Raw genomic sequence first — 25,700 nt, forward strand, 5'->3', positions numbered from 1 at the left:
GTCTGAAGGTCCCTCAAAGGTCATCTAATTTAATGCATACCTGAACAAAAAATCACTTCTATCATATTCCAATGCATATTCATCTAGTTTTTGCTTAAAAATCTCTAAGAGAGAGCAAACTACCTCCTAAGGCAGTTCATTCAACATTTGTCTGGCTCTAACCATTAGGAAGGTTTTACTGACAACAATCCTAACTTTCTTTTTTTGTTTTTTGAAAGTTCTGCCTGTTGTTCCCAGTTTTATATGTCTGAAGAAAGTAGACCTTTTTTTCAACAATAAATATAAGATATCTTATGTTTGCCAGAAGTTTGTCTCTCTCCCCTGAAAAATAAGTCAATAAGAATTTCAAGCATGCTTGTGCTTCCAGACTTTTAAGTAGTAATTAAACTATTTTTGTAATTTGTGTGTATGTTTGTATCCAGAAGGAAGCAGTAGGAACAAAGGGACAACAGGTGAAAATTTCAGAGGCAAATTCAGGTCTTTTGTCAGGAGAAACTTCTTAGAAATTAAAACAGTCCACCAATCAAATGAATGGCTCACTTTGGAGGATAATGAGTTCCCTTTCTTTGAAGGTCTTTAACCAAAGATCAGATATCCATTTTTCAAGTGTTATACTGGAAAATCCATTTCCATTATGACTTAGACTAGATAGTTGCTAATATCCCTTCCCATTCTCAAATTCTATGATTCCGTCTTTTTTAATATTAGAGATTTCTCCTAGTTCATCACTACTATCAAAAAAAAAAGAGTTGTACTAGTAAATAGACTGTATCTTTGTCTTTCAGAGACCAAGTGCATGATCTATATAAGGAGACAATATCAAGGTAAACAGCCACCTATAATTTTGCCATTGACTCAGCAGAGGACTCATCATGTGACCATAAAAAAACCAAAATTTTGAGGAGGCTAGTTGCGTTCAGTGGTCACTTCACTAGCATTCCCTTGGTAATTTGCTTCATGAATCTGTGAAGACTTTCCTGACTGTTAATCCATTGCATGAATTCCTACTCCTGTCTCATCCCACTGAATTTTGGTACTCCCAAGAAATAGTGATTTCTGACATGACCTGGCCTTTAATTTACAGTGGCTTAGTTGTTCATGTGGATGTCTTCCTTCCCTTCCACAAGTGAACACTTTCCCTTAGCCCCAGTAAATATCCCTTGCACTTATGCAAGGAATAAGATCCAAAGATGTTTTGGTTTTGTTTTTATTTTTTTAATCATCATCACTTCCCTTCTTCCCTTCCTTCTTCCCCAATGCTCTGTCTCTCTTAATTTGCAATCATTTAGGAGTCCATAGTTTCAAAATTTATTGAATAGCATCTTAACTTCTCTGTTCTGTATTTGAAAAGCAAACGAATGGTACTGTTTAAGACTATTTTTCTAAAAAAGACAACAAAATTTAACTTCATTTTTAATGATGAGATTCTAGATAATTATGTGTGTCAATCATTGACTCTTTCCTAATGCCATAAGAAATTACAAAAGAGATAGTGATAGTTATAGAGATATCTGGGAAGATTTGAATGAGCTGATTCAGAATGAAATGAGAAGAATCAGGAAAAAATTTATTTAATAATAAGAACATTACAAATAGAAACAACTTTGAAAAACAGTATCTCTTTCAATGATGAATTCTAATTCCAAAGTGAAGGATATAACTATCCCTGACAGAAGGAGGATAGACTCAAGATGTAGAATGAGACAAAATGTTGAGATATGGCCAATATGTGATTTTGTTTTGCTTCACTGTGTATTTTTTGACAAGGGTTTTTTCTTCTTTTTTAATGGAGGAAGATAATGGAAAGAAGAGAAACATAAATGCTTATTAATTGAAAAATAAAAGCTTAAAAGAAAGAAAAATATTTAAGTGATTTACCATTAATAGAAAAGGTATCTTTAACATTATTATCATTAAAATAATTGGTTGTTAACTTCTGGGTCATTTGATGAATAAGATAGAGGACTAGTCCTCTCCAGTTCTCATTCATTCTTAAACCTCTCAAAAGAAAAAAAAGGAAAATGAATTATGCATAAAGAGATCAAATAATTTCAGTTATCCCCAAGGTCCAAGAAACCAAAATCCTAATGAGTTAACTAAGAAAGGTCCAACCAGATCCCTAAAATGCTCATTCAGCACACACTTATCCCACTGGCCAACCTACTCTGGCAATACTTTGAGCTTAGAATGAAACTCAGCTCCTCTCCATCTTTGCACCAATTCAGAAAGCCAAAAGTCAAAAGTTTGCTATGATGGACTTCATTCTGTACTGTGACAGTGCTCAGCTAGAGAACTGAGAAATAGAAGGAACTAGGGCTACACTCCAATGTATTTTTATCTTGATGAGCCTGAAAAAAAAGGGAGACTAGCATTGATCTGTGGTCAATTCTGTTCCCCTTCCTGCAAGAAGTACCTTGGAGCAGAGACTTAGGTCACTGAAACATGAATTATACAGCACAGAAGGAGGTTGAAACAGCTACAAGGACCAGCCCCAAGGGAAAGGAATCAAAAAAGTAAGAGACAGAGGAATATAAGGGGGAAAGACTAAAATTACCAAAGATATCAGGGGGGAGAAAATTCAGTTAAATATTTTGAGCATGGGGGCGGCTAGGTGGCACAGTGGATAGAGCACCGGCCCCAGAATCAGGAGTACCTGAGTTCAAATCTAGCCTCAGACACATAATAATTACCTAACTGTGTGGCCTTGGGTAAACCACTTAACCCCAAAGCCTGGCAAAAACTAAAAAAAAAAAAAAAAAAAAAAAGAAAAGAAAAAGAAAGAAAAATATTTTGAGCACAAGCAGATAAACCAATGGAAAGATAATTAATAGAAGAGACCTCCAGTTTATCTAAATGAGGACAGACATCTATGAATCAATATGAAAGACAAGGGGAAATGAATCAGCATGTCATGAGGCAGAAAACTCTATGGTATTCCTAAAAGAGCCTAGAACCATAAAAAGAAACTCTCAAATGGTTTCAGGGATAAATGAAAATTGTGGGGAAAGATTAGAAACTAATTTGAAAACAATGACTTAATTCCATTCAAAATTTAGTTAGTATTGTTACCAAAAAGTTTGACCTTGGAAAAGAGTTAAGAAATATGTTTTCTTTCTTTGTTTGAAGAGGTTGGGGACTATAACTGTGAATACATATATACATGCATGTATGTATGTATGTATACATATATAATGTTAGATTCATTGTGTTGTTTTGTTTAACTGGTTCTTTTTCCTTTTTCTATTTTATTTGTTAAAAGAGATGACTCCTTTGAAAGGGGAAATGAAGGTGAGACAAAAAATAAAAGAAAATTTTAAAATCAAAATTGATTTTTAAATGAATATATTAAAGGCAAATTCATCAATTAATATGAATTTGACTTGTATGGTACTCACCTCAATTTTGTGTGTAAATGTAGTCTTTATATTCTTCTGGGCAGGTATTCTCTGCTGCTTTCTTTAGGGCTATGTACTCTATGATAATTTAAATATTTTCATGATTTCTACTTCTAAGAGACAAACTTTTAATTTGGAGGTGACTAACTGGAGGTAATTTTTGGAGGGTAATTAGAATTGGGGTTCACAAGATCAAAATGAATGCATCTTTGAAACAGGAGACTCCAAGTTTGATTTGGATATAGAATTGATTTACCACTATTTATCAATCATAAGTTGATTGCGACTTACTGCATGCCTACTATGTATGTATGACCCATATATACCAATGCTTCATAAAAAGATTAAAAAGTTTTGCATATGATTTCAATGAAACTCAGCTCCTCTGCACCAATTCAGAAAGTCAAAAGCCAGAAATTTGTAATGATGGAGACTTCATTCTGTGCTGTGACAGTGCTCAGCTAGAGAACTGAGAAACAGAAGGAACCAAGGCTAGACTCCAATGTATTTTTTGTCTTGATAAAGAGAAAGACAATTTCTGAACTCTCCAGAATGGAATAGATTCCTTTATCTCTGATAACAGCCCATCTTCATTTATTTTACCTTTTCCCTCAGGAGTCTTATGTACATTGATACTTCAATATTTTCATGGATCTATGATTCCATCAATGTAAATAGTCCCTCTAATAATGCAGATTGAAATTTCCCATACCCTTTCAACTGAAGCAACTCCTCTCCATATTTTCCATAAAAGGTTTCACTCACTAAGCTAGAAGTCTTGTTCTAGGGAATTATATGTAAGCTAAATTGCTAAAGAGGAATTCAGATTATCAGGATTAGGAAATGCTCAAGTATGAAATTTTGAAGGCAGAAAATGAACAATTCCAATGAGGAGGTCAAATGGAAATTATCTGAAGAGCCCAATGTGGTCTCACAGGGAATGCACCCTACACTTTACATTGAAAAATAAATTTGGGGAGGCTAGGTGACGCAGTGGATAGAGCACTGGCCCTGGAGTCAGGAGGACCTGAGTTCAAATCTGACCTCAGACACTTAATAATTACCTAGCTATGTGGCCTTGGGCAAGCCACTTAACCCCATTTGCCTTGCAATAACCTAAATAAATAAATAATTAAATGAATTTGCAGAAGATATAAGTCCAAGTAACATAGAATGAACGTGGCATGGTTCTGTAAAAAAAATAGTGTCAGGACTGTTTATGCTCAGAAATAACTGTGACTGGAGAAGGGGGCTAAGAACAACAATAAGAGGTAGTTTTTAAAACTAAAAGAAAAGGAAGATCAAAGAAATTCGTTTGCTTGGGATAATTATAATTGACAACAGAGAAAGAGAGAACAACTCAAATTTTATTTTGTTTTTTTCTGAGGGGAAACCCCCCCCAAAAAAGAATGAACTTTGTCCAGGAAATTACAGGACGACAATGGCTAGCAGGAAATTGATATCTAACATAAGTAAAGAGATAGTAAGAAAGGACCTACCTACCCTCATTAAATTCAGATGAATAAATGATTTGATATGATTAGATGGATTCAGAACTGATTGGAGGACCACACTCAAAGAGTAACTGTTACTGGTTCAATATCAACAACATGACAGGAGGTCTCCAGTAGAGGACCTGTACTTGGTCCTGTACTTTAAACGTTTTTTTTTTTCAAATAGCTTTGTCAAAACTGGAAAAGAAAGCTAACACAGTAGATGACAAAGCCATGCTCAAAAAGCATCTTGAGAGCCTAAAACATTGGACTAAACCTAATTAAGATGAAATATAATAGGACTAAAAGCATTTTACAATTGGATAAAAAAAACTTCAAAAGTATAAGATGTGGGAGGCATAGTGAGACAAGAGTCTTTCTGAAAATGAACTGAGGGTTTTAGCAATCTGCCATTTCAAAATGAGTAATAAGTATGAAGTGACTGCCAGAAAGGCTTATGTGATCTTCTCCTGCATTAAGAGCACAGCTTTCAGGAAGAGGTAGATTCCTTTGTTTTCTTCCCCATCCAACCTCATCTGCAGTATTATGTTTATTTCTGGGCACCACAATTTAAGGAAGACATTGGTAAGTCGGAGAATATGAATAGGAAGGCAACATGAATGTTGACAGTCTTGAGTATATCTAGCTTGAAGAATGAAGCCTCAGAGGACATGAGAGCTTTGTTCAAATATCTGAAGAGCTAACATAAGAAAGAGGGGTTAAATTTATTCTGGTTGGCCTCCCAAGGCAGGGTCAGGAGAATAGGAAGAAATTGCAAAAGTGCAAACAGATTTAATATTTGTAAAAATTACCTAACAAATCAAGGTTGTCAAAAAGTGGAATAAGCCATCTCAAGAGATGGTGAGTTATCCCTCTTTGAAAGTCTTCAAGAAGAATCTAGATGATTGTTTTCCAAATAAATTATAGTAGGGATACTTTTTCTGCATGGTTTGGCCACTTTGGTGATTGACTCTCAAATTCTGTGATTCCATGATTCTGTATGCACAATGTATCTGTATGTACAATTTCTTTAGAAGTTTGCAAAATGTTTTCCTCTTAATAGCACTGAGAAATAGATTGTGAAATTATTATTTACAAATGATGAAACAATCTCAGTGAGGGAAAATGACTTACCCAAGTTCATGCAACTGGAAAGTTGTAGAGCCATAAATAGAATTAGCATCTCCTGATTTCAAATCCAGCAATTTTTTTTCATTAAATCATTGTTGTTGTTCAGGTGTTTCAGTCATATACAACTCTCCATGATCCCATTTGGAATTTTCTTGGCAAAAATACTGGAATGACTTGCCATTTACTTCTCCACCCCATTTTACAGGAAAATGAGGCAAACAGGGTAAAGTAACTTGCCCTGGATCACACAGCAGTAAGTATCTGAGGCCAGACTTCCTGACTCCAGGCACCTACTGTGCCACCTAGCTGTCCTTTCTACTTAAATAAGAGGTGGCAAATACATTACCCATGAGCCATATCCAAAACTCATGAGTATAACCTAAAACAGATTAAAATATAATTGTGAAATATTTAACTAAATAAAAATACAATAAAACATAGATAATATTAATATATTTTCCTAGATCTATATGTGACCCTCAGGTATCCTTATCCATGATTTAGTAGTTCCTGTTTCAATGGTTGACATTCTTACGCTAAATAACAATATCTCTTCAGCCATCAGCACTATAATTGGCTACATCATAAATAAATTTCATGTTCCTTCAATAGGAAACTATATCTCAAGTTCCATAGAGGAATTTATGATAACCAAAAATACATCCACCATAAAACAACATCCCTTCCATATATCTTCATTGCTCAGATAGAGGGTTTCTCCTCCTCTTCTCTTTGCATCCCTAACCTTTAGAGAGAAACTTTCCAGTTCCCTTTCCATATCCCATCCTCAGAAATATGAATGAATAAGGTAAGAAGGAACTCCCAGAATATATTGAAAAGCAGTTAACAATCAACCAAATATTTATTTTTTAAGAAAGATTTTATTTTGAGTTTTACAATTTTCCCCCCGTTCTTGCTTCCCTCTCCCCACCACTCACAGAAGGCATTCTGATGGTCTTTACATTGTTTCCATGGTATACATTGATCTCAGTTGAATGTGATGAGAGAGAAATCATATCCTTAAGGAAGAAATATAAAGTATAAGAAATAGCAAAATTACATAATAAGATAATGGTTCCCTAAATTTGTTCCCTAAATTGAAGGTAATAGTTTTTGGTCTTTGTTCAAACTCCACAATTCTTTCTCTGGATACAGATGGTATTCTCCATCGCAGATAGTCCCAAATTGTCCCTGATTGTTGCACTGAAGGAATGAGCAAGTCCATCAAGGTTGATCACCACCCCCATATTGCTGTTAAGGTGTACAATGTTTTTCTGTCAACCAAATATTTATTAAGAAAATTACTATGGGGGCGGCTAGGTGGTGCAGTGGGTAGAGCACCGGCCTTGGAGTCAGGACTACCTGAGTTCAAATCTGGCCACAGACACTTAATAATTGCCTAGCTGTGTGACCTCAGGCAAGCCACTTAACCCCATTTGGCTTGCCAAAAAAAAAAAAATTTACTATATGCCAAACACTATGTGGGACGTTGAGTGAAGATACAATGACAAAAAATAAAGTCCCTGCTTTCCAAGAGTTTTCCATTCTATGGGGAAATACAAAATATCCAATATAACCATACACAAAGAATATATATATATATATGTGTGTGTGTGTGTATATATATATATATATATATATATATATATATATATATATATATGATAAATTCTTTTGGAAGGAAGACACCAGAAACTGGGTGGAAGCCAGGAAAGGTTTCAAGTACAAGATGGAAATTGGACTGAATTTTGAATAGCAAAAAAGCATGAATTTCCCCAAAAAAATAGATGAAGTTTTTGTATGGAGGAGATGGGAAAGAGGGAATAAGCAATTGCATGGTGCCTACCATTGCCAGGGACTGTGCCAAGCACTTAAAAAACATTCTCTTTCTTTCTCACAGTAACCCTGAGAGAAAGGTGCTGTTATTATCCCCATTTCTATAATTGAGGACGCTGAGGCAAATGAGGTTGCCTAGGGTCACCTAGTTAGTATTTAATGTTGTATTTGAACTCAGATCTTCTGGACTCTAAGCCTAGAACTCTATCCATTGTGTGACCTGGTAGCCCTGCCACCCAGTAACTAACTGAATTGTATCCAAATTAGATACTATCTTTTATACTGTACCTATACTTCTGAGCCTTAGAGAAAGATGAGTAAAGACTCAGGTGGCCATGTAATAAAACAATTATGAAGCATTGTTCATCTGCCATTTGATGACAATTATGCCCTGTAAGGAGCATGGAGGTGACTGGGGCTGTCAATGGCTATGCCAGGGGAGCCTAAGCTCCTTTGCTTTTGTCCTGAACTGGGATAAAAAGGCAGAGAGAACAACGTGTCTAAAGACAGAGAAACCAGAAAACCAGAGAATCTATCTCAGTGACTGCCTATATGAGCCTGTACAAACCTTCTAAATGCTTAAGCCTTAGTTTTCTCCTCTATAAAGAGAAGGGGATTGGACTGGTATTGAGGTCCCTTCTAGCTCTAGGGTTAGGATCCTTATTTGTGTGGGGAACTCCCTCCCATAAAGATCAGCAACTTGTCTGTAATTTATCATCTGATGTGGTTGTCTGAGTCACTGAAAAAGTAAATGCCTAGCCTATAGTCATATAATGAGCATCTAACTGGTATAGTGCATAGAATGCCAGGGCTGTATGCAGGAAAACTTATCTTCCTGAGTTCAGTTCTAGACTCAGATACTTACTAGCTGTGTAACCTTGGACAAGTCACTTTACCCTGTTTGCCTCATTTTCCTCATCTGTAAAATAAACTGAAGAAGGAAATGGCTAATCACTCCAGTGCTGGCCAAAAGTACCCCCAAAAAAGGGTCATGAGGAGTTGGACATGACAGAAAACAATGAAACAACAATAGTCACATAAATTATATGTATAAGAGATAGGATTTGAATACAGGATTCTCTATTCACTATACCACATTGCCTTTCCTGGTGAATCCTCCCGAATAGAAAAGGCCTTGAGTGTCTCTTGAATCAGAACAAATCCCACTTTTGAGGCAATGTCATAGATGTGAATGGTAGGCTCATCACTTAACACTGAGTAAAAAATATATCTGCTTGAAAAAAGGCAAAAACACCTTCCAGTCTCTTTCCCTAAAATATTTATGTCTCTAAAGTAGGATAGAATTAATTGGTGGGTAAAATGGAGAGGTTGAAGATAAAACAGTTCATCCAAAAAACAAAGAAAAATAGAAGAAAAAGCAGAAATTGAAGTATTTCTTTATGCACTAGAGAAAGCAAAAGGAAGGTCAGAAAGAATCACAGACAAATAGGATTTTGTTAATTTATATGTTCAATTTATGACATTTGAAATGAAAGGCAAACTGCCCATAAGTTTAACAGTTCCAGGTACAATCTTCTTTTCCTATTCAACTATGCATATAGAATTGCCCATTTTATTTATTATTTGTTAAGTTCATAATAAAGATAAATTCTCCCTAAAATAAATCTTTCAGCATACCCAGTTTTAAAAAAAGAATGGAAATATTTCAGGTATAGGATGACATGGGATTTTATCTGTTGCTAGTGTGGGAAGTAGGAGAAAATTAAAGAAATAGCAATTAAGTAGAGGCTATACTGAGGCTGTGAATGCAGGTGGTAGAATAAAGCTAACATGGAAAATGGAGTGATGGAGACATGGAGAAACACAGCAGGAAGCTTCCCCAATGTTTCCTAAGAAAAATCACAAGCATTCCAAGACTGCTGCTGTGACAAGAGAAATAAAGCTTCTAGATGCAACGCTAAAAATCCATTGCTCCATAGTTGCAACTGTGGTGAAATGAAAAGGGAATCAACTAAATCGGTCAACCATGCTAGTCCTGAACACTTTTCTGTGACCAGCTCATGCCTCCTTCTCTTGCTGTATTAGAGAAATAACAGGGTCAAATACCTGGAAATCAACTAGAACACTATGGGTGATTGATACTTGATGCATGTCCTTGTAATTATCTTGCCATTCTATTTTAATTGTGTCTTTGCCTTGAAATTCAAGTGTCATATAGCTTGGTCTAGCACAGAGATTCATCAGTGAGGACTGAGTGCTGCCTTTGCCATTGAGGCAATGTCATAGATGTGAATGGTAGGTTCATCACTTAACACTGAATAAAAAATATATCTGCTTGAAAAAGGGAAAAACACCTTCCAATCTCTTTCCATAAAATATTTATCCTTCCAATTCCAGTCTCTCCTTCCCTCAGCTGTGAATGTGAATTTTATAAAGGACATCTCTGATGATGTCATTCCCTCATACTCAATAATCTCCAGGGACTCTCTCTAACACCCCGCCCCAACCAGGATTAAATATAAAATCTTTTGTTTGATATTACTTTTCCAACTCTTCTTACACCTTACACTACTCCTTCCACCTCCCACCATGTTTTCTTTGAACCAGGGACACTAGCCTCCCTGTTGAAAATCCTCCATATCCCAACTCTGGGTATTTTCACTGACTATGACTCAGACCTCGATGCCCTCCCTCCTTGTCACTGCCTCCTGGCTTCCCTGATTTCCTTCAAGTCCCAGTTAAAACCCCACCTTCTACAAGAAGCCTTTCCCCAATCCTCCTTAATCCTATTGATTTTCTCCAAGTTATCCTGCACATAACTTGTTTGTATCTAGTTGTTTCCATGTTGACTCCTCCACTGGACTGTTACTGTCTTCCTTTGTATTCCCAGCTCTTAACATGGTGCCTGGCAAATATTAGAACCTTAATAAATACTGCTTGACTTCCTGTCAATTTGAATAGAAAAGTTTTCAGACAGAACCATGAACTTAGATGAAGCTGAAGGAGTGTTACATTCAAAGGACCTACAATATGATCAATTGTTTCATATGTATGTATCTACATGTGTATATGTATGTATTTACATATGTTTGTATTATTTAGTCTCTCCAACCATATTGTTCTGTGTAATATAGTTATATAGTATAAATTTGGAAAAATTATTTATAATATATAAGCCACATTGTGCTTACATTTCAATTCAAGAAGATAAACTTGCAAACTCTGTAACCACCATTCCATTAACAGGAGCTCTCCGTTAAGTCAACACTTTGGAACATTTAGAGAGCACTGATAATTTATGCCCATAATGATAAGACTTAAATGGAGTTAAAAGTGCTGTCTGAATCCTTAAAGAAAAAAAAAATCACAGAATCTCAGATTTGAAAGGAACTCCAGAACTATCTGGTCCAATTTATATCTAAAGAAGAATGCCTATTATTTATTTTATATGTAATATATGAAATAATATCATGAATTTCCTTAAGAATTACCTTTTATTCAATGCAGTTCTAGCATCCAGTGAATTTTATTGTATTCTAAGTTATTTTTACAAATTTAATTGATTATACATATATAGCAACCCTCTACTAACTAGGATATTTGGTTTACTCAGTTCTTCAAGAAACACTATCATCTGGTATGATTTTTTTTTTGGTAGAGGTGGTTCAAGTGATGCTATGAAAATAATAGGATCAAGGGTCTCTTGATTCAAAATGCAAAATGCAAATATCCTATCCAACCTGAAGAATTGACAAATTAAATAGAAATACTTCCCTTACCTTGCTAAGAGGAAACCTTCTTGTGTCTGGATCCAAAAGTAGTTTATGGGATCTAGTACAAATGGTAGAAACTGGTGTTGTTTACTGGCAATAAGAATTCAAGGGTGGTTTGAAGCTGTGGTGTCTCATAGCAACTATCTGTCAGTTAATTCTGGTATTGCCATCACAGCCAGTATCAGTAACAGACACAAGATGTTTTATACATAAAGCTGTGAAGAGTCTATTGCTAGCAAGAGTATTACTGAGTTTAAAAGAATTAGAGCATCAAAGCTTTGGAAGGAACTTTGAACCAGTCAAAAAGATAAAGTCCTGTCCATAATTCTTAAAGAAAAAAGGAAGAGTAAGCTGAAAAGAAAAATAGGCAGAGAGTCTAATGAAAATTAGACGGTGAAATAGGTTTATTGGGAAATGTAGCTGATTCTTCCTCTTCTATATATTTCCCATAATTTTGATTTTCTGCATGAAGCCTTTCCAGATCTCTTCAACAATTAGTGCCCACTACCTTGCACTTAATAACATTGTATGTATTTGTAATTATTCACTTTATATTGATTATATATATATATATATATGTATATTTGTTACTTCCGCCATTAGGACGTAAGCTTCTTGTGGTGAAGATTGTTTCTTTACTTATATTCACATTCTCAGAGCCTAAAACAATGCCTGGGTCAGAACACCCAGATGATTGATGGGGATCTTTCATACTTGGGGCAACTACCATAAACCATACAGTCTGAACTGAGACACACACACACACACACACACACACACACACACACACACACACAATCATACTCATACTCACATTCACTGTGTTTGGGGAGAGGGGCAGCTAACTACTGTAATATATAGAGTACTAAAATGGGAATCAGGAAGATTTATCTTCCTGAGTTCAAATTCAGCCTCAGATACTTACTATCTATATTATTCTGGTCAAGTCACTTTACCCTGTTTGCCTCAGTTCCTCATCTGTAAAATGAGCTGGAGAAGGAAATGGTAAACTTCTCCAGTATCTTTGCCAAGAAAATTCCAAATGGGATCATAAGGAGTTGACTGAGTTGACTGAAATGACTCAATGACAAATGTTTTGGGAGACATAAGGGTTAATTGGGGGATGGTGAAGCTACATATATCTTCCTCTAATTAGAGGAAAGATTTGGGGGTTGGGGAGAGAATTGAAGGTGGACTGTACTTTTTTCAAGGCTCTTGGATGAAGCAGCTTTGAGACACATGATAGTGTTACTGTTGCCTAGTTTTGATTCCTTGATGTATTTTAAATAAATATCATTTGTCTATGATTCCATCTGGCAAAGATTCAGAGAAACATGAACAATAGAAATGAGGAATAGAATCTGAACTCACAGTTTCTTGTACCTGCTGGTAAAATGGAGGGGTATTCTAGTTTTATGATAATTTGAAATTCTTAAATTCCATAAATATTCCATTCTTAAATTCCATTTAACATTTTTATTGCATTAAATCAATTTCATTGACATTTTTTGTTTTACATCACTTGCATTTCTCACCATATTCCCTCCCAGAGAGTAAGCCTTCATAATAAATTCCATATTATATTGTTGTCATTTGTCCTTGGTTCTTGAAGAGGACCAATGACATCATAAGGATGATATCTTGACTTACAAGTGAAATGGATTTAAGTGAGGCAGAGTTGTGCAAAGTCATCAGCCTCACTCCTCTAGAATCATCAGAGTTCAGTGGCAAGTCATAAGTCAAGATAAGTGGAGATGGATGGCCCAGGATGCAGTGGGAGACTTTTATGTCTTTTTAAAGCTAACATCTTTCCCAGTTCTCAGTTTGTCCTAGGCAATGGCCACCCACTAATTAAAGAGTAGATAAGAATTGAGACAAAAAAATGGCCTGATTTGCCTTCATAAAAAAAAAACAGTCTGGGAGAGGAAGACCTTCATAATAAAGGAGGAGAAAGAAAAAAATTCAACAAAACTAGCCAACATATTTTTTAAAAAGTCTTATGATATGCAGTGTTTAATACCTGTGACTCCCCCCTCCCATCCCACCCTATCAAAAAGAGTAGGAGGAGGAGGGAGGTGTCTCCATATAAGGATGCTTTATATCAAATTACTTTCTAAGTATTTTTGTATCTTTAGCCTGTAAGCTCCTTATGGGGCAGAGATTGTCTTTTACTTCCTTTTATTTCTACCATGGTCTTGGGTTCTAAGATACTATTAAGTGTTCACTAAATATATGAATGAGCCCTACCAATAATGGCGAAAGTGTCAGAAAAAATAATTTTTTCATCTGCAAAATAAGGAAGTTGTACTAAAGGGGTTACTGATATTTTGGAGGTCCCATCTCATAATAATGTTTTAATGCATAAAATATAATATATAGAACTACAAAGGAAACCAGAAATATTGGTGACCTTGGGCAAGTAATTTAACCCTGATTGCCTCACATCTAGGGTCATCTCCAGTCATCCTGATCCATATCTTGCCATTGAATCCAGATGACTCTGGAGGAGAAAATGAGACTGGTGACTTAGCACAGTACTCCCTCATCCACATCCAATTCTCCTGCATGTCATAATATCACCTCCCTGATGTCATAGTGATCTTACCGAAAGAAGGACAAACATCATCATCAAGGGTCCTTTTAACTCTTTGATCCCATGGAATGGTACTAGACTGGTTAGTTAAAGTCCTGAAGCTTTCCTGATGACCTTACATTATGTAAATATGACCATGCCTATGCATAAAAAGGAGTCTGATGACATTATAAATAAAGTAGCTGATCGATGTTTCAAAGCACAAGCTGAGTGAAATCTTTTTTCAACCAAAGGTGAGGTATTTGGATTTGTTATATGTGTAGTCTCAAATGGATTGGGCTTTTTATAAGAAAACAGTTGTCCTGGAACTACTGAGCTCTTGTCCATGTAGCCTTCTAAACAACAAATAAATCAAACAATGGCAGAGCCCAAAATAGCAGTCAATGAGACCAAGCAAAATTGAAAACAATTGATCCTTGATTCAGCTTATTTTATCTGTAACCCAGTAGAACTCTGGCACATCAAAGCTTTTGGTATGAGACAACATATCATATTCAACTTGATGAAAAGCTAGCTGTTAGCAGGAAGGTAAACAAAGACAAATGAACTATCTAGTTCTTCTCATTTGAACAGTACTTGATAATTTACTTAACATTTGTATGGGAAATGACTTCCCTAGGTTCACAAAGCTAAAGGTTTAACCGAGATTCAAACTCAGGTCTCCTGATTCCAAGTATGAAATTATTTCAGAATTGTATCTGCCCATTTTCCTCACAATACAACATGCAACCAAAGTTAGGGAGTCAAAGTGAAGATAAGACATTAAGGTCCTGAATAAGCCACAACCTGAATAATTATTTCACATGAATAATTGAAAGTAGAATATACTAACACTCATTTTTATTGAATAAGAGCAATAGAAACTATTGTGGTAGAAAATAGATTCATCTTCTCTCTTCACTGTGCAGAATTCTAGCACTGAAAGGCACTTAACGGACATTAAAGTTATGTTCAAAGAATCACAGAATCTTAGAATTAGGAGAGATCTCAAAGGCCATAGAATATTAAGGGTAAACAAGACCTAATCTCCTAGAAGACAAATAATGGGATTCAACAAAGATGATCAATTACAAGATCAGAGATCTAACTATATTATCAAAAAGGCTCTATATAACAATTGTTTTTGCTTAAGTTTTCTTTATTAGAGAATTCAATTCAGTTTGAAAAAAGAGGGTGATTTCTGGAAATGACTATGATGTAAAAGCAAAATGCTTCTTTAAATAAATTTAAATCTATTTTAAGTGAAAAAAATAAAAGAATTAAGATCATTAAGGTGATTTTCATCTAAAAACAACTTCTATATTAGCACAATCAGAGGTAAAAAAACAGAAAGTAGAAAAAAAAATTCTTAAGGCTATTACAATATAGATATTTCTTATATATTTCATTTTACAGCTATAAAACAGGTACAATTGACAAGAGCTTTTAAATTACTTGTCTATGGTCACCACTTCCTTGCTTTCTGTTCCTCAGCAATACATTAGGGAAAAAAATTTAGTGAAGGTTGACCTTGAACCAACTTTTGAAAAAAGTGTTGAAAACACATTTGAAATAAGCAAGTGGAAGGCAGGTAGAGACAGGGTATGAGCAAAAGCACAAAGAAAGGAAGAAGCAAATTCTAAAGTCAGTGTAACTATTAACTAATATTAATACTATTGGTCTGCAAATCATAATGATGATGATGATGATGATGATGATGATGATGACGATGATGATGCATGGGGGGCATAAGTAGGCTGCTGAAAACTAGGGATTTTGAAGAAGTAGAACAAAAGCTATCATTAAAGAGAAATATAATTATAAAATAAAATGGGCTGGTCATTTTGCAAAAGAGAGGACTAATGGATGAACGGGAAGCTAGGTGGCACAGCAGATAGAGATTTTAGTCTGGAGTCAGGAGGATGCATCTTCCTTAGTTTAAAATCTGGCTTCAGACATTTACTAGTTGTATGATTCTCAGCAAGACACCAAACCCCATTTTCTTCAGTTTCCTAATCTGTAAACTGAAGAAGGAAATAGCAAACTATTCTACTGTCTTTGTCAAGAAAAACCTCAAATAGGATCACAAAGATAAAGATGAACAGCAACAACAATGGATGAACAGTTCTCAGGTTCCAAAAGGAATTTCATAAAGTCAGAAAAACTTGAGTAAAGTGTCTATAGCAATGGATAGCATCTGCTATGGCAAACTTAGGGACAAAAGTCTTACCAGAATAGGAAAGCAAAGTAGTTGGAATCTGCATTTCTTTTTTTTTTTTGAGGAAATAACCACATCACCAAGATCTCAGATTCATTGAAGTATTATTATTAGCTGTTATTATTTATGGCAATAGTAATAGTAGCAACTATAGAGAAGCTCTTTCAAAGACTTATTTAATTGGTACTGTAATAAAAATATCTGCATATTCATAATCTTGGGGCATTTGTATTGTCTCAACTTTTTTAGAAAATTCCAAAATCATAAGCAACAAGCTCTTTCAAAGTCATAGCAAAAACTCTGAAAGTGGCCTGATAGCCTGAGAGAGCCATTTTTCCCAAGGAAGTGCCTGTGTTCCCCAGAACTGGAGCTCTTTAAGTAGAAGCTTAATGATTACTCATATGGGATGTTCTAGAGCAGATTCATGCTCCAAGAGGGAACTGGAAGGGATTGCTTCACTCTAACTCTACAACTCTGGGTCTGAAATCATCTTCTAATCAGCTGCACTAGGAAAATGAATTAAAAAATCTTCAATCTTTGTTTTTCATGCTGGTCTGTGTTGCATAGTTTATCATTGTTATATTCTTACTGAGAACCCAACACTAGACTCTTGAAATGGAAAGAGTGTTGGTCTGGGAGTTAGCAAACCTAGATTCAAATACTAATTTTGCAGTGATTTTTTGGGGTTTTGAGCCTAACAACTACAGTACTATCCTTATCAAATACAGGAACCCAAGTTAAAGGTATTTAAAAAAAAACAGTTCATGGAAGTCCACCAATGGATTTATTTATTTTTACTATTCAATAAGAGGACACATTTAGTTTAAAGCAAAAGCATGTAATAAAATAGCATAATAAGTAATATAGCAATAGGACATTTCCTGGGTACACTCTCATAAATATACACTTTATCATTGTAAAGAGTAGATGTCTAGAGAAAATTATTATGGAGAGAAATACCTATAAGAAATGTGTTGTCAGGACTCACATGTGGGGAACACATGTGATCAAGGTACAATATAGGAAAACATCTAGGGCTCACAGATGGGTGTACACTTAAGGAGCACATGTGGAGAGGCAATTCACCCCCTCTGTCTAATCCTAAAAGGTCACCAAAGTCTGATGTTATTGTGCTCTTGGCACCAATTCCCTTGTCTTGTTGGGTGAGCAGTCTCTTCTAGATGCTACTCAGTTGTTCCCATGTTTGCTAATGAGATTCTTCCTCTGGGTACAAAGTTGGTTATAAATGTTCCTCAGGTGGGAAAATGGTGATGGAGTTTCTGAATTCGACTGTTTTCCTCAGTTAATGCTCTTGCCCTTCCCTCATATTGCAGCTCCATCAGATCTCTTTTGGATTATTCTCCAGTTCCTTTAGCTTCAGTTCTTTTAGGGAGTCACACCTAGTCATTGTATTAGGGGAAAAAATCCTTAATTTCTTTTCTCTTTTTTTTAAAATAAAAACAAACCCCCAGAAGATGTTTTATTGCAACTTTTTGATCCATTATGGAGAGAAGAAGAATCCTAGGGACTAGTTTCACCACCCCCCAGCTCCTGTTGCATATTTTGCAAAAGGAAGAAACAAATCTGTCCTGGTCCAGGGGAAGGCCATGAGCAGCTTATAGTAGCTGAAGTCTCTATAGTCACTGGCCTCAGAACAATTGTCTTTGGTCTTTGTCCTCACACATCAACAGAGGTCAAGGAGTATATGAGGGTAGGGGTATCATTGAAAAAATAGATTTCTATGTACATCTTACATATTTATACCGCATAAATTAGGGAGTGCTCTGACCTACAACCCAAGGAATCCAAGCACAGGAAAAGGGCAGGCCTGAAGGCAAGGTGCTGATAGGTCTTCTCTCTATGGCCATCTTCAGAGGCCTCCCATTACCTGGCAAAGTATCAGTCCCAGGGTTCATAAAAAAGAGGGTCCTTAGCTTCCATTTGACATTCAGGGATCCCAGCTCAGAGACCTCTAGGTTTCAGTCAGCAATACCACGGTTCATAATTCCAAGAGGAAAAAAGGGGAGGGAGGGGCCCAAAGTCTCCATAATCCATAACAACTATTGAGAACAAGCCCATGGCAGGCCAAAGTTCAGTTTTACTCCACTACGGCACACCTACTGGCTTCCAGAGCCAACATGAGCACCCACCCTCTTTTAAGGGATTTGGAGGGCTGGGGTCCTGAAATGTCTGAACAAGTCTCTGGTCCGGGTTCGAGCTCATTGTTTGCTGAGTCCCTAGATCATATTTTAGTTCAGTTCTGGCTCAAGACAACATCCTCCTCCTTCCAACCACTTGAGTTCTTGCCAAATTTATAAACTAGTCTCCAACCATCGACCCGCTCATGGCACCTCATGGCACGGCTGAGTTTCTCATAGGTCATGCTGTAATTTTTCTTCTTCTGACCCCACAGCTGGACCACAGCCTCAGATCATAGGAATTTAAAGACGCCCTCATGCTGGTTCTCCCACTTCATAAGGCCCTCATTGAGCTATGGGTGGATGAGGATGTTCCATATAAACTCCCATAGGTGTGTCCCCCGTGGAGTATGTTTGCTTTTCTTGCTCTCCAGGCACTCTCAAGTCTCCTTACTCAGCTTATGGGGCCGTCCTTGTTTCCTCTTTCCATATTTCAGGTCTCCTTTCTTAAAGTTGGAGAAGTCATCACTAGGAAAAGAGGAAGAGTTTGTTGTCTGTGGGATCTAAATCCACATCACTTGCACCAGAGTCTGAGTGGGGACTTTGTGAGGTTCCAGTCCCTGAAGTGGACACATCTGAGCAGCCTGGAGAAGTAGCCCCTGCCCCATAGCTTCCTGGGTAAAAGGGACTGACCAACCTTGAGTCATCCAACAAATCTTGGTTGAAGGGGCTGCCATGATCAAAGATAGAGTCTCCCATGATATCTGGAGTGGTGAGTCCATCCTTCTCCAGGAGCTCAATGATCCAGCTCAGCTCATCAGATGTGCCAGATGAGAGGTCTTGTAGCTGGTTATAGGTCTCGTCTCCCAGAGGTCTAAAGATCAAGCCCAACTCTTCCCGGGGGCATCAGCACAATGTGGCACCATCCATATTGCATTGGGAAAAATCAATGGCACTTGCACCATACTTATTCTTCTCCACCTGACAGTTGATCCACTCTAAGACCTGGGCCTTTGTCCATTGCTGGGGCAGCATCCCTGACCAGCTGACTTTGTCTGTGCCCTTTGGGGCATCTGATGATTGCTCAGGGTTAGTACCAGGTCATCACCACCCAAGGTGGTCGATGAGGCTGGAGCTGGGTCTTCTGCCTGGTACATGGTGTGGATATAGTTGCTGAAAATGTTGCTGATCTCACAAGATGCAACCATGAGGCTTCCTCTCTCTCTCTCTCTCTCTCTCTCTCTCTCTCTCTCTCTCTCTCTCTCTCTCTCTCTCAGAGTGTAAGCCTGGAGCCAGAGGGCGCAGGGAAGGCAGCGGCAGGAGGTAGTCCAGGTAAGCCTCTTTTCTCTTTATAAAGAAAAGATTCTGTCCATTCTCAGAGTTTTGTTGTTGTGCATATAAGTAAAGCCTCTATAAGTAAAGCATATAAGTAAAGCCTCTATAAATAAAGCCTTCGGCTGCTGGGCCTGAGTTCTTTGGGGGCTTCACAGAAGAGCAAGATAGCTAAATAGAACTGACATTTAATTTTTCTTTTAATCTCCTTCTTCCTCTTAATATGAAGAGCATCTGTCTCAAAACCACAACAATTAGATTTAGGATTAAAAGTCCTTTTCATCACCCCATTCTATTTACTGTACCAACCTGCACCCTTTCAGAATCATTTCTAAGAACTGCCTGTCAGCAATTCCCTAAGGTTGTCAGGGTGTCTTCTTGTTGTCTAGTCATGTCCAGCTCTTTGTGATCCAGTGGAACATACCACCAGTCATAGAGTTTTCTTGGCAAAGATACTGAAGTAATTTGTCATATCCTTCTCCAGTGGGATTAAAGAAAACAGGATTGTCTCTTGCCCAGGGACAAATAACCAGTAAGTATCTGAGACAAGATCTGAACTCAGGAAGATGGGTCTTCCTAATTCCAAACTCAGTGTTCTATCCACTGAATCACTCAGCTGTCTATTGAGAATACTATAACAAAAAACAAAATGACCCTTGCCCTCAAGAAACTTACATTCCAAACAAGGATAAAGCATGTGCCCAGGGAGTTATAATAAAAGATGCAGAATTAACGAGGTAAAGGAGAGATTAGAGAAAATCCAGAAGAGGGCACTAGGATTTAGGAAGGATCAGACATGGCTTCACAGAGGAGATAGCACCTGAGCTGAGCCTTGAATGAATATGAATTTTGAAAAGCAGAGATGAGTAGAGATTATAATCCATGCATGGGGACAGTTTTTATGAATGTACAGAGGAAGAAAGGAAAGAAATAATTTATTATATATTAGTTACAGTATTAAATGCTTTATAAATATTAGCTTATTTGATCCTTACAACAACTCTGAGAGGTAGATGTTTTTATCATTTATTTTACAATTGAGGAAACTGGAACAAACAGAGATCAGGTGATTGCTTAGGGTCACTCATTTAGTAAGTGTCTGAAGCTGGATTTGAACTTGAGTCTTCCTGACTCCGAGTCTAACACTCTGTCCATGGCACCACTTAGTTGGATAGACTGCTACATATAATCCAGTTTGATCTAGGACTAAAAATTGACAATGTGAAAGTGAGATCTAGAAGGAAACTGAGGTGAAATGATTTTCCCAAGATGACAGGTTACAAGCAATAGTCATGATTCAAATCCAAGCTATCCAACTCTGCTTCCAGCACTGTCTTTCTATTGCATCCACTGATTTCCCCTTTATTCATACTCTTTTTTTTCTCATGTACACCTAAGCCACAGATTTACACATAACCCTCTGTATTTCCATACAAAGTTTAAATTCAAGAAAAAATATGAGCATGATATTTCTCCAATAATTCAAGTCCAATCAGGTCCTATAAACCACCAAGATGCAACTCACCTGTACAGAAGGCCAGTGGCACTGACATTCAGAATCCTTCTTTCCTGGTCTCTCAGATTCAAAATTCTTCTTATCTGGTCCTTTCCCAGTACTCCATCTCAGTCAACTAATGATGGAAAAGTAACCTGCTTTCCAACTTGGTATAAAGAGCAATACAACCAAGAGTCTTTTCCTATGAAGGGACAATGGTGGAGACACAAAAGGGAGAGAGGCCCCTTGGAGGCCAACAGCTTCTTGATAGTCTGAGCAGGCTTTTTTCCCCCATGAAACCTCTATGTGTAACAGCAGGGTCTAGAAGAAATGCTGAAGTCTGAACTATAGATGCCAGCAGTGGCATTGTTTGTCTCCACATGCATCCCCCCCCCCCAAATATGTAAAGTGAATTTCATACTTCTTGGTCTCAGGGCAAGTTTAGATTCTAAAACATTTATGACGACCCTAAAGAGAATTTGTTTGCTTGTAATTTGTTTGGGTTATATCTATTGATATTTTCTGGATTGTAAATTAAAATGTATAGTCTTTTAAAATATTTTCTAATTTATTTAAAAACAACAATAAACCTATTACATGCTAATATAAATCACATGTTGTTTGTTTCTCTACCATAGTTTTGAAGTTTGTTAGTGCAAATCATACTTAAGTGAGGGAAACAGTCTTTTTGAGGAATGTGCTGACATCAGCTAGAACCACCTCCTGAGAGCCAATACTTAAATTTTCAGGGTAAGCATTTATACCTTGGGGCAGCCAAGTAGTGCAGTGGATAGAGTACTGGACCTGAAGTCAGTAAGACTTCTTCCTGAGTTCAAAACTGGCCTCAGACACTGACTGTGTGAACATGGGCAAGTCACTCAACCCTGTTTGCTTCAATTGCCAGCATTATGAGCTGGAAAAGGAGGCAAAACACTCCAGTATCTTTGCCAAGAAAACCCCAAAAAGGGTCATGAAGAGCTGGACATGACTTAAAAAGACTTAAAAAAATAAACTCAAAAACAGATTACATTAAACTGTCTAGAAGTACAGTAGAACCTCAATTTATAAATTTAATTCATTACAAAATTCTGTTTGTCATGCAATTTGTGAAGTGAATTTTCCCCATAGGAAATAATGTAAAATCGGATGATTGGTACCCCAAAAATATTCATATTAAGTAATTATTTATAATTTTAAGTGTTTTTTGTCCCCGATGCTCCTGAAATATAGTAGAAATGATTAGTACACAATATAAACTGAAAATAAAAAAAAAATTAACCTGGACTTTACCTTTGAGAAGAGTTGTGGCTGGTGAAAGGGAGATGAGGAGGAAGGGTTATTGCTTGGAAGGAGAATTTCCTTCCATGAGAACATTGGGGATTTCAACATTGGGAGAGTTACTCTAATTCACTTATTTTTTAATTTTTTAGCATCACTTTCATGTTTTAACTCACTGACCTTTTTTTTTCTTTATCTTTCCTTCTGAATGAATTGGAAAGGGCAGGTACCTGAAATAGGTAGACCAATGAGGAGTCTATGCAACAGTTCAGGTAAGAGGTAATGAGGGCAAAGGGGATAATTGTGAATAGTGAGAAGGGGCTGTCCATGGAGAGAGTATTGAAGTAGAAATGGACAGTGTGTTAAATGAGGTTCCTTTGTTCAACATAAGAAAGCAAAAAGACCCCAACAAAACATTGCCCTAGTTAAGCATCATCCCTTCACAAGCCATTCAAGTCCAAACATGATAGTCATACTGAGAATTTTTGTTCATCCTGAAAGACAAATTTTGCAAAAAAATTTTCCTTGTCCAGTGAAGCATATGTAAACCAGGTTACTCGTAAACCGAGGTTCCACTGTATAGTTTTTGAAAACAATCTAAGTGTCCAGATGGTCTAGGCAAATTATCAACTCATTATTATTATCTTGTGATACTAGCTAACATTTATACACAGCATTTGAATGATTGCAAAGTGATTTGCAAATGTTCTTTTGAAAAAAGAGTTGAGAAGATTAAGGCTAAGAACACTTAAGGGATTTGCTCATAGTTATGTTGCTGTATGTATCAGAGAGAACTCAAATAGAAGTCTCTCTAGACTCTGACTCAAGCATTTTTTATCATCACTACTATCAGCTTTGTTATTTCACCACAGAATCCTTTAAGTTCTTTGATCTTCTAAGCCAAGAATAACTAAAAAGCTAGCCCCATTGACAAGATAACCATTTCCTTTTGTTTTTTCCTTTTTTCCTGAATGATGAAGGCACCCTGCAAAGGCACTAAAGCAGCTGATAGTGGAAGAGCTGCCAAGCCAATTACAGACTAATATTCTTACAAGATTCCCTTCACCACTGCTCTCGAATCTTTTCACTATCCAGAACAGTCCTTTACAAAGGAAGTATTATTGTAACAACAAGGAAGGCATTCTCTTCAAGAGTCCAAGATGTCAATGTAGAAAACAGGAACTACACTGGACATGAAGAACTGGGAACCCTGGTTATTCTTGGTTTTGTTATCCTGAATGATGACTCAATTCCCAGATTAAGCAAGAAAAAATGAGGCCTTTATATGGTAAAGTACACAGAGAGTGACATAGTTGTAGTTAGGAAGACATGAGTTCAAATATTGCTTCAGACATTCATTAGCTGATTGTGTGAGCCTGGTTCACATTTACTCTCTCAACCTTATGTTTTTAATCTGTAAAATGGAGATAATATTAATGCCTTACCTCCCAGAGTTGCTATGTAGAAAAAAAGAGATGCTTATAAAGTACTTTTCAAAATGTTTAAAATCCTATATAAATCTTCTTGTCGTTGATTATGAGGGCTGAGGATAAATCTAGAGATTTTAATAATGGAACCTACTTCCCAAGTATGAAAGGAATTTAAAAGGCAGGACTAGGATGTCTTGCCAATACTTTAAGCCAAAAGTCCTAATAGAGCAAGACAATAGTGCCCCACAGGACCTTCATGGGCAGGCTGTAACTAGGCCCTGGAAAGAACATCCCTGAGTCTTACAGCTGTCCCTTCATCTGTCTACAGATCATATAATCAAATAGTCCATCTGGTTCCTTCAAGGGTCATCAACCAATAAGAAAACTGAAATGGAAGAAATCTAGAGAGAGAGAGAGAGAGAGGAAAAAAATAGTAACCTAGAAATATAAGGAGCAGATGGGGGAATATGAAAACATGTAAAAAGGGATTTAAATAGCTTTCCTTTTTAAATTAATTTTATTTTTAATTTTGAACTTAAATGCCAAAAAACCCACAAAGAAATTAGCATTTCTTTAACACAATTGAACCCCAAAAGAGAACTGTATACAAAAACACAAATCTCCAATTTATACCTTTTTGCTTTTTAAAAGGTATGTAATAAATTTCACATGATATTTTCAAAACTGTCTTATTTATCTTGGTTTCCTTCTGAATTTTCTCCTAGTTTTCTCTCTCTCTCTCTCTCTCTCTCTCTCTCTCTCTCTCTCTCTCTCTCTCTCTCTCTCTCTCTCTAGCTGTGTTTATCTCATCTTTCTCTTTCCTAGCACTATAGCAGTATCTACCTTCCATTAAGAACTGAGTAGGAAAGGGAGAACACTTCTGAGAAGTGTAGTCAAACGAGGCAAATCCATGCAGTAAGTAACTATAGCCAAAACATACATCTCTTTCTTTTCCTTAAGACTATCTCACCTCTGTCAGGAGTTTGGGTAACATCATAGATTGGGTGATTTATTTCATCATAAGTCTTCTGGAGACATGACTGGTTATTCCATTGATCTGTGTTCTTATGTCTTTAAAAACTATCTTCTTTTAGAGTGTTGTCCTTCTATAAATTGTTCTCTAGATTCTGCTTATTTTCCTGTATATTAGTTCATATTTCCCAGTATTCCTTGAAATCATCCCTTTCATCATTTCTTACAGTGAAATAATATTCCATTGTATTAATATATCATTTTTACACAGTCATTCCCTAATTGATAAACTTACTTCTTTGCTTTTTCCCCCTCCTTTTAGTTCCTCCTCCTCTTTAAGTATTACACAATGTTTTGCTTGCAATGATTCTTTCCCAGTATTGTCTTTCCTCTTAATTCATCCCCTCCATTTCTACTTGTTTCCACTTTCTCCTCTGTGGAGGCAGATGATTTCCCACAGCCTTTAAATCTAATTCACTTGCATGACATGACATCACCTTACTGATGTCAAGAGCAAAGGACAAGCATCATTCTATGTGAGTGTAGTTGGAGGGCTCCTCTACTGGCCATTTGGGCAACTTCCTTCCTTCCTTCCCTCCTTCCTTCCTTCCTTCCTTCTTTCCTTCCTTCCTTCCTTCCTTCCTTCCTTCCTTCCTTCCTTCCTTCCTTCCTTCCT

At 36.7% G+C, this 25,700-nt stretch overlaps 1 protein-coding gene and 1 pseudogene across 1 annotated transcript in view; both read right to left on the bottom strand.

The window, feature by feature from the left end:
• The window catches only part of LOC141518144 (uncharacterized), a 36,479-nt gene extending 24,290 nt beyond the window's left edge, over positions 1-12,189 (bottom strand). Inside the window, exon 1 of the mRNA XM_074229919.1 lies at positions 12,181-12,189. Coding sequence (XP_074086020.1) covers positions 12,181-12,189 — 9 coding nt within the window. The remainder of the gene's footprint in view (positions 1-12,180) is intronic.
• A 6,444-nt stretch (positions 12,190-18,633) lies between these two features.
• LOC141514576 (ETS-related transcription factor Elf-3 pseudogene) lies at positions 18,634-19,725 on the bottom strand (annotated as a pseudogene).
• Between the last annotated feature and the right edge of the window lie 5,975 nt (positions 19,726-25,700).

The sequence above is a fragment of the Macrotis lagotis genome, chromosome 1, assembly GCF_037893015.1.
Source record: "Macrotis lagotis isolate mMagLag1 chromosome 1, bilby.v1.9.chrom.fasta, whole genome shotgun sequence".
Classification (NCBI taxonomy): domain Eukaryota; kingdom Metazoa; phylum Chordata; class Mammalia; order Peramelemorphia; family Peramelidae; genus Macrotis; species Macrotis lagotis.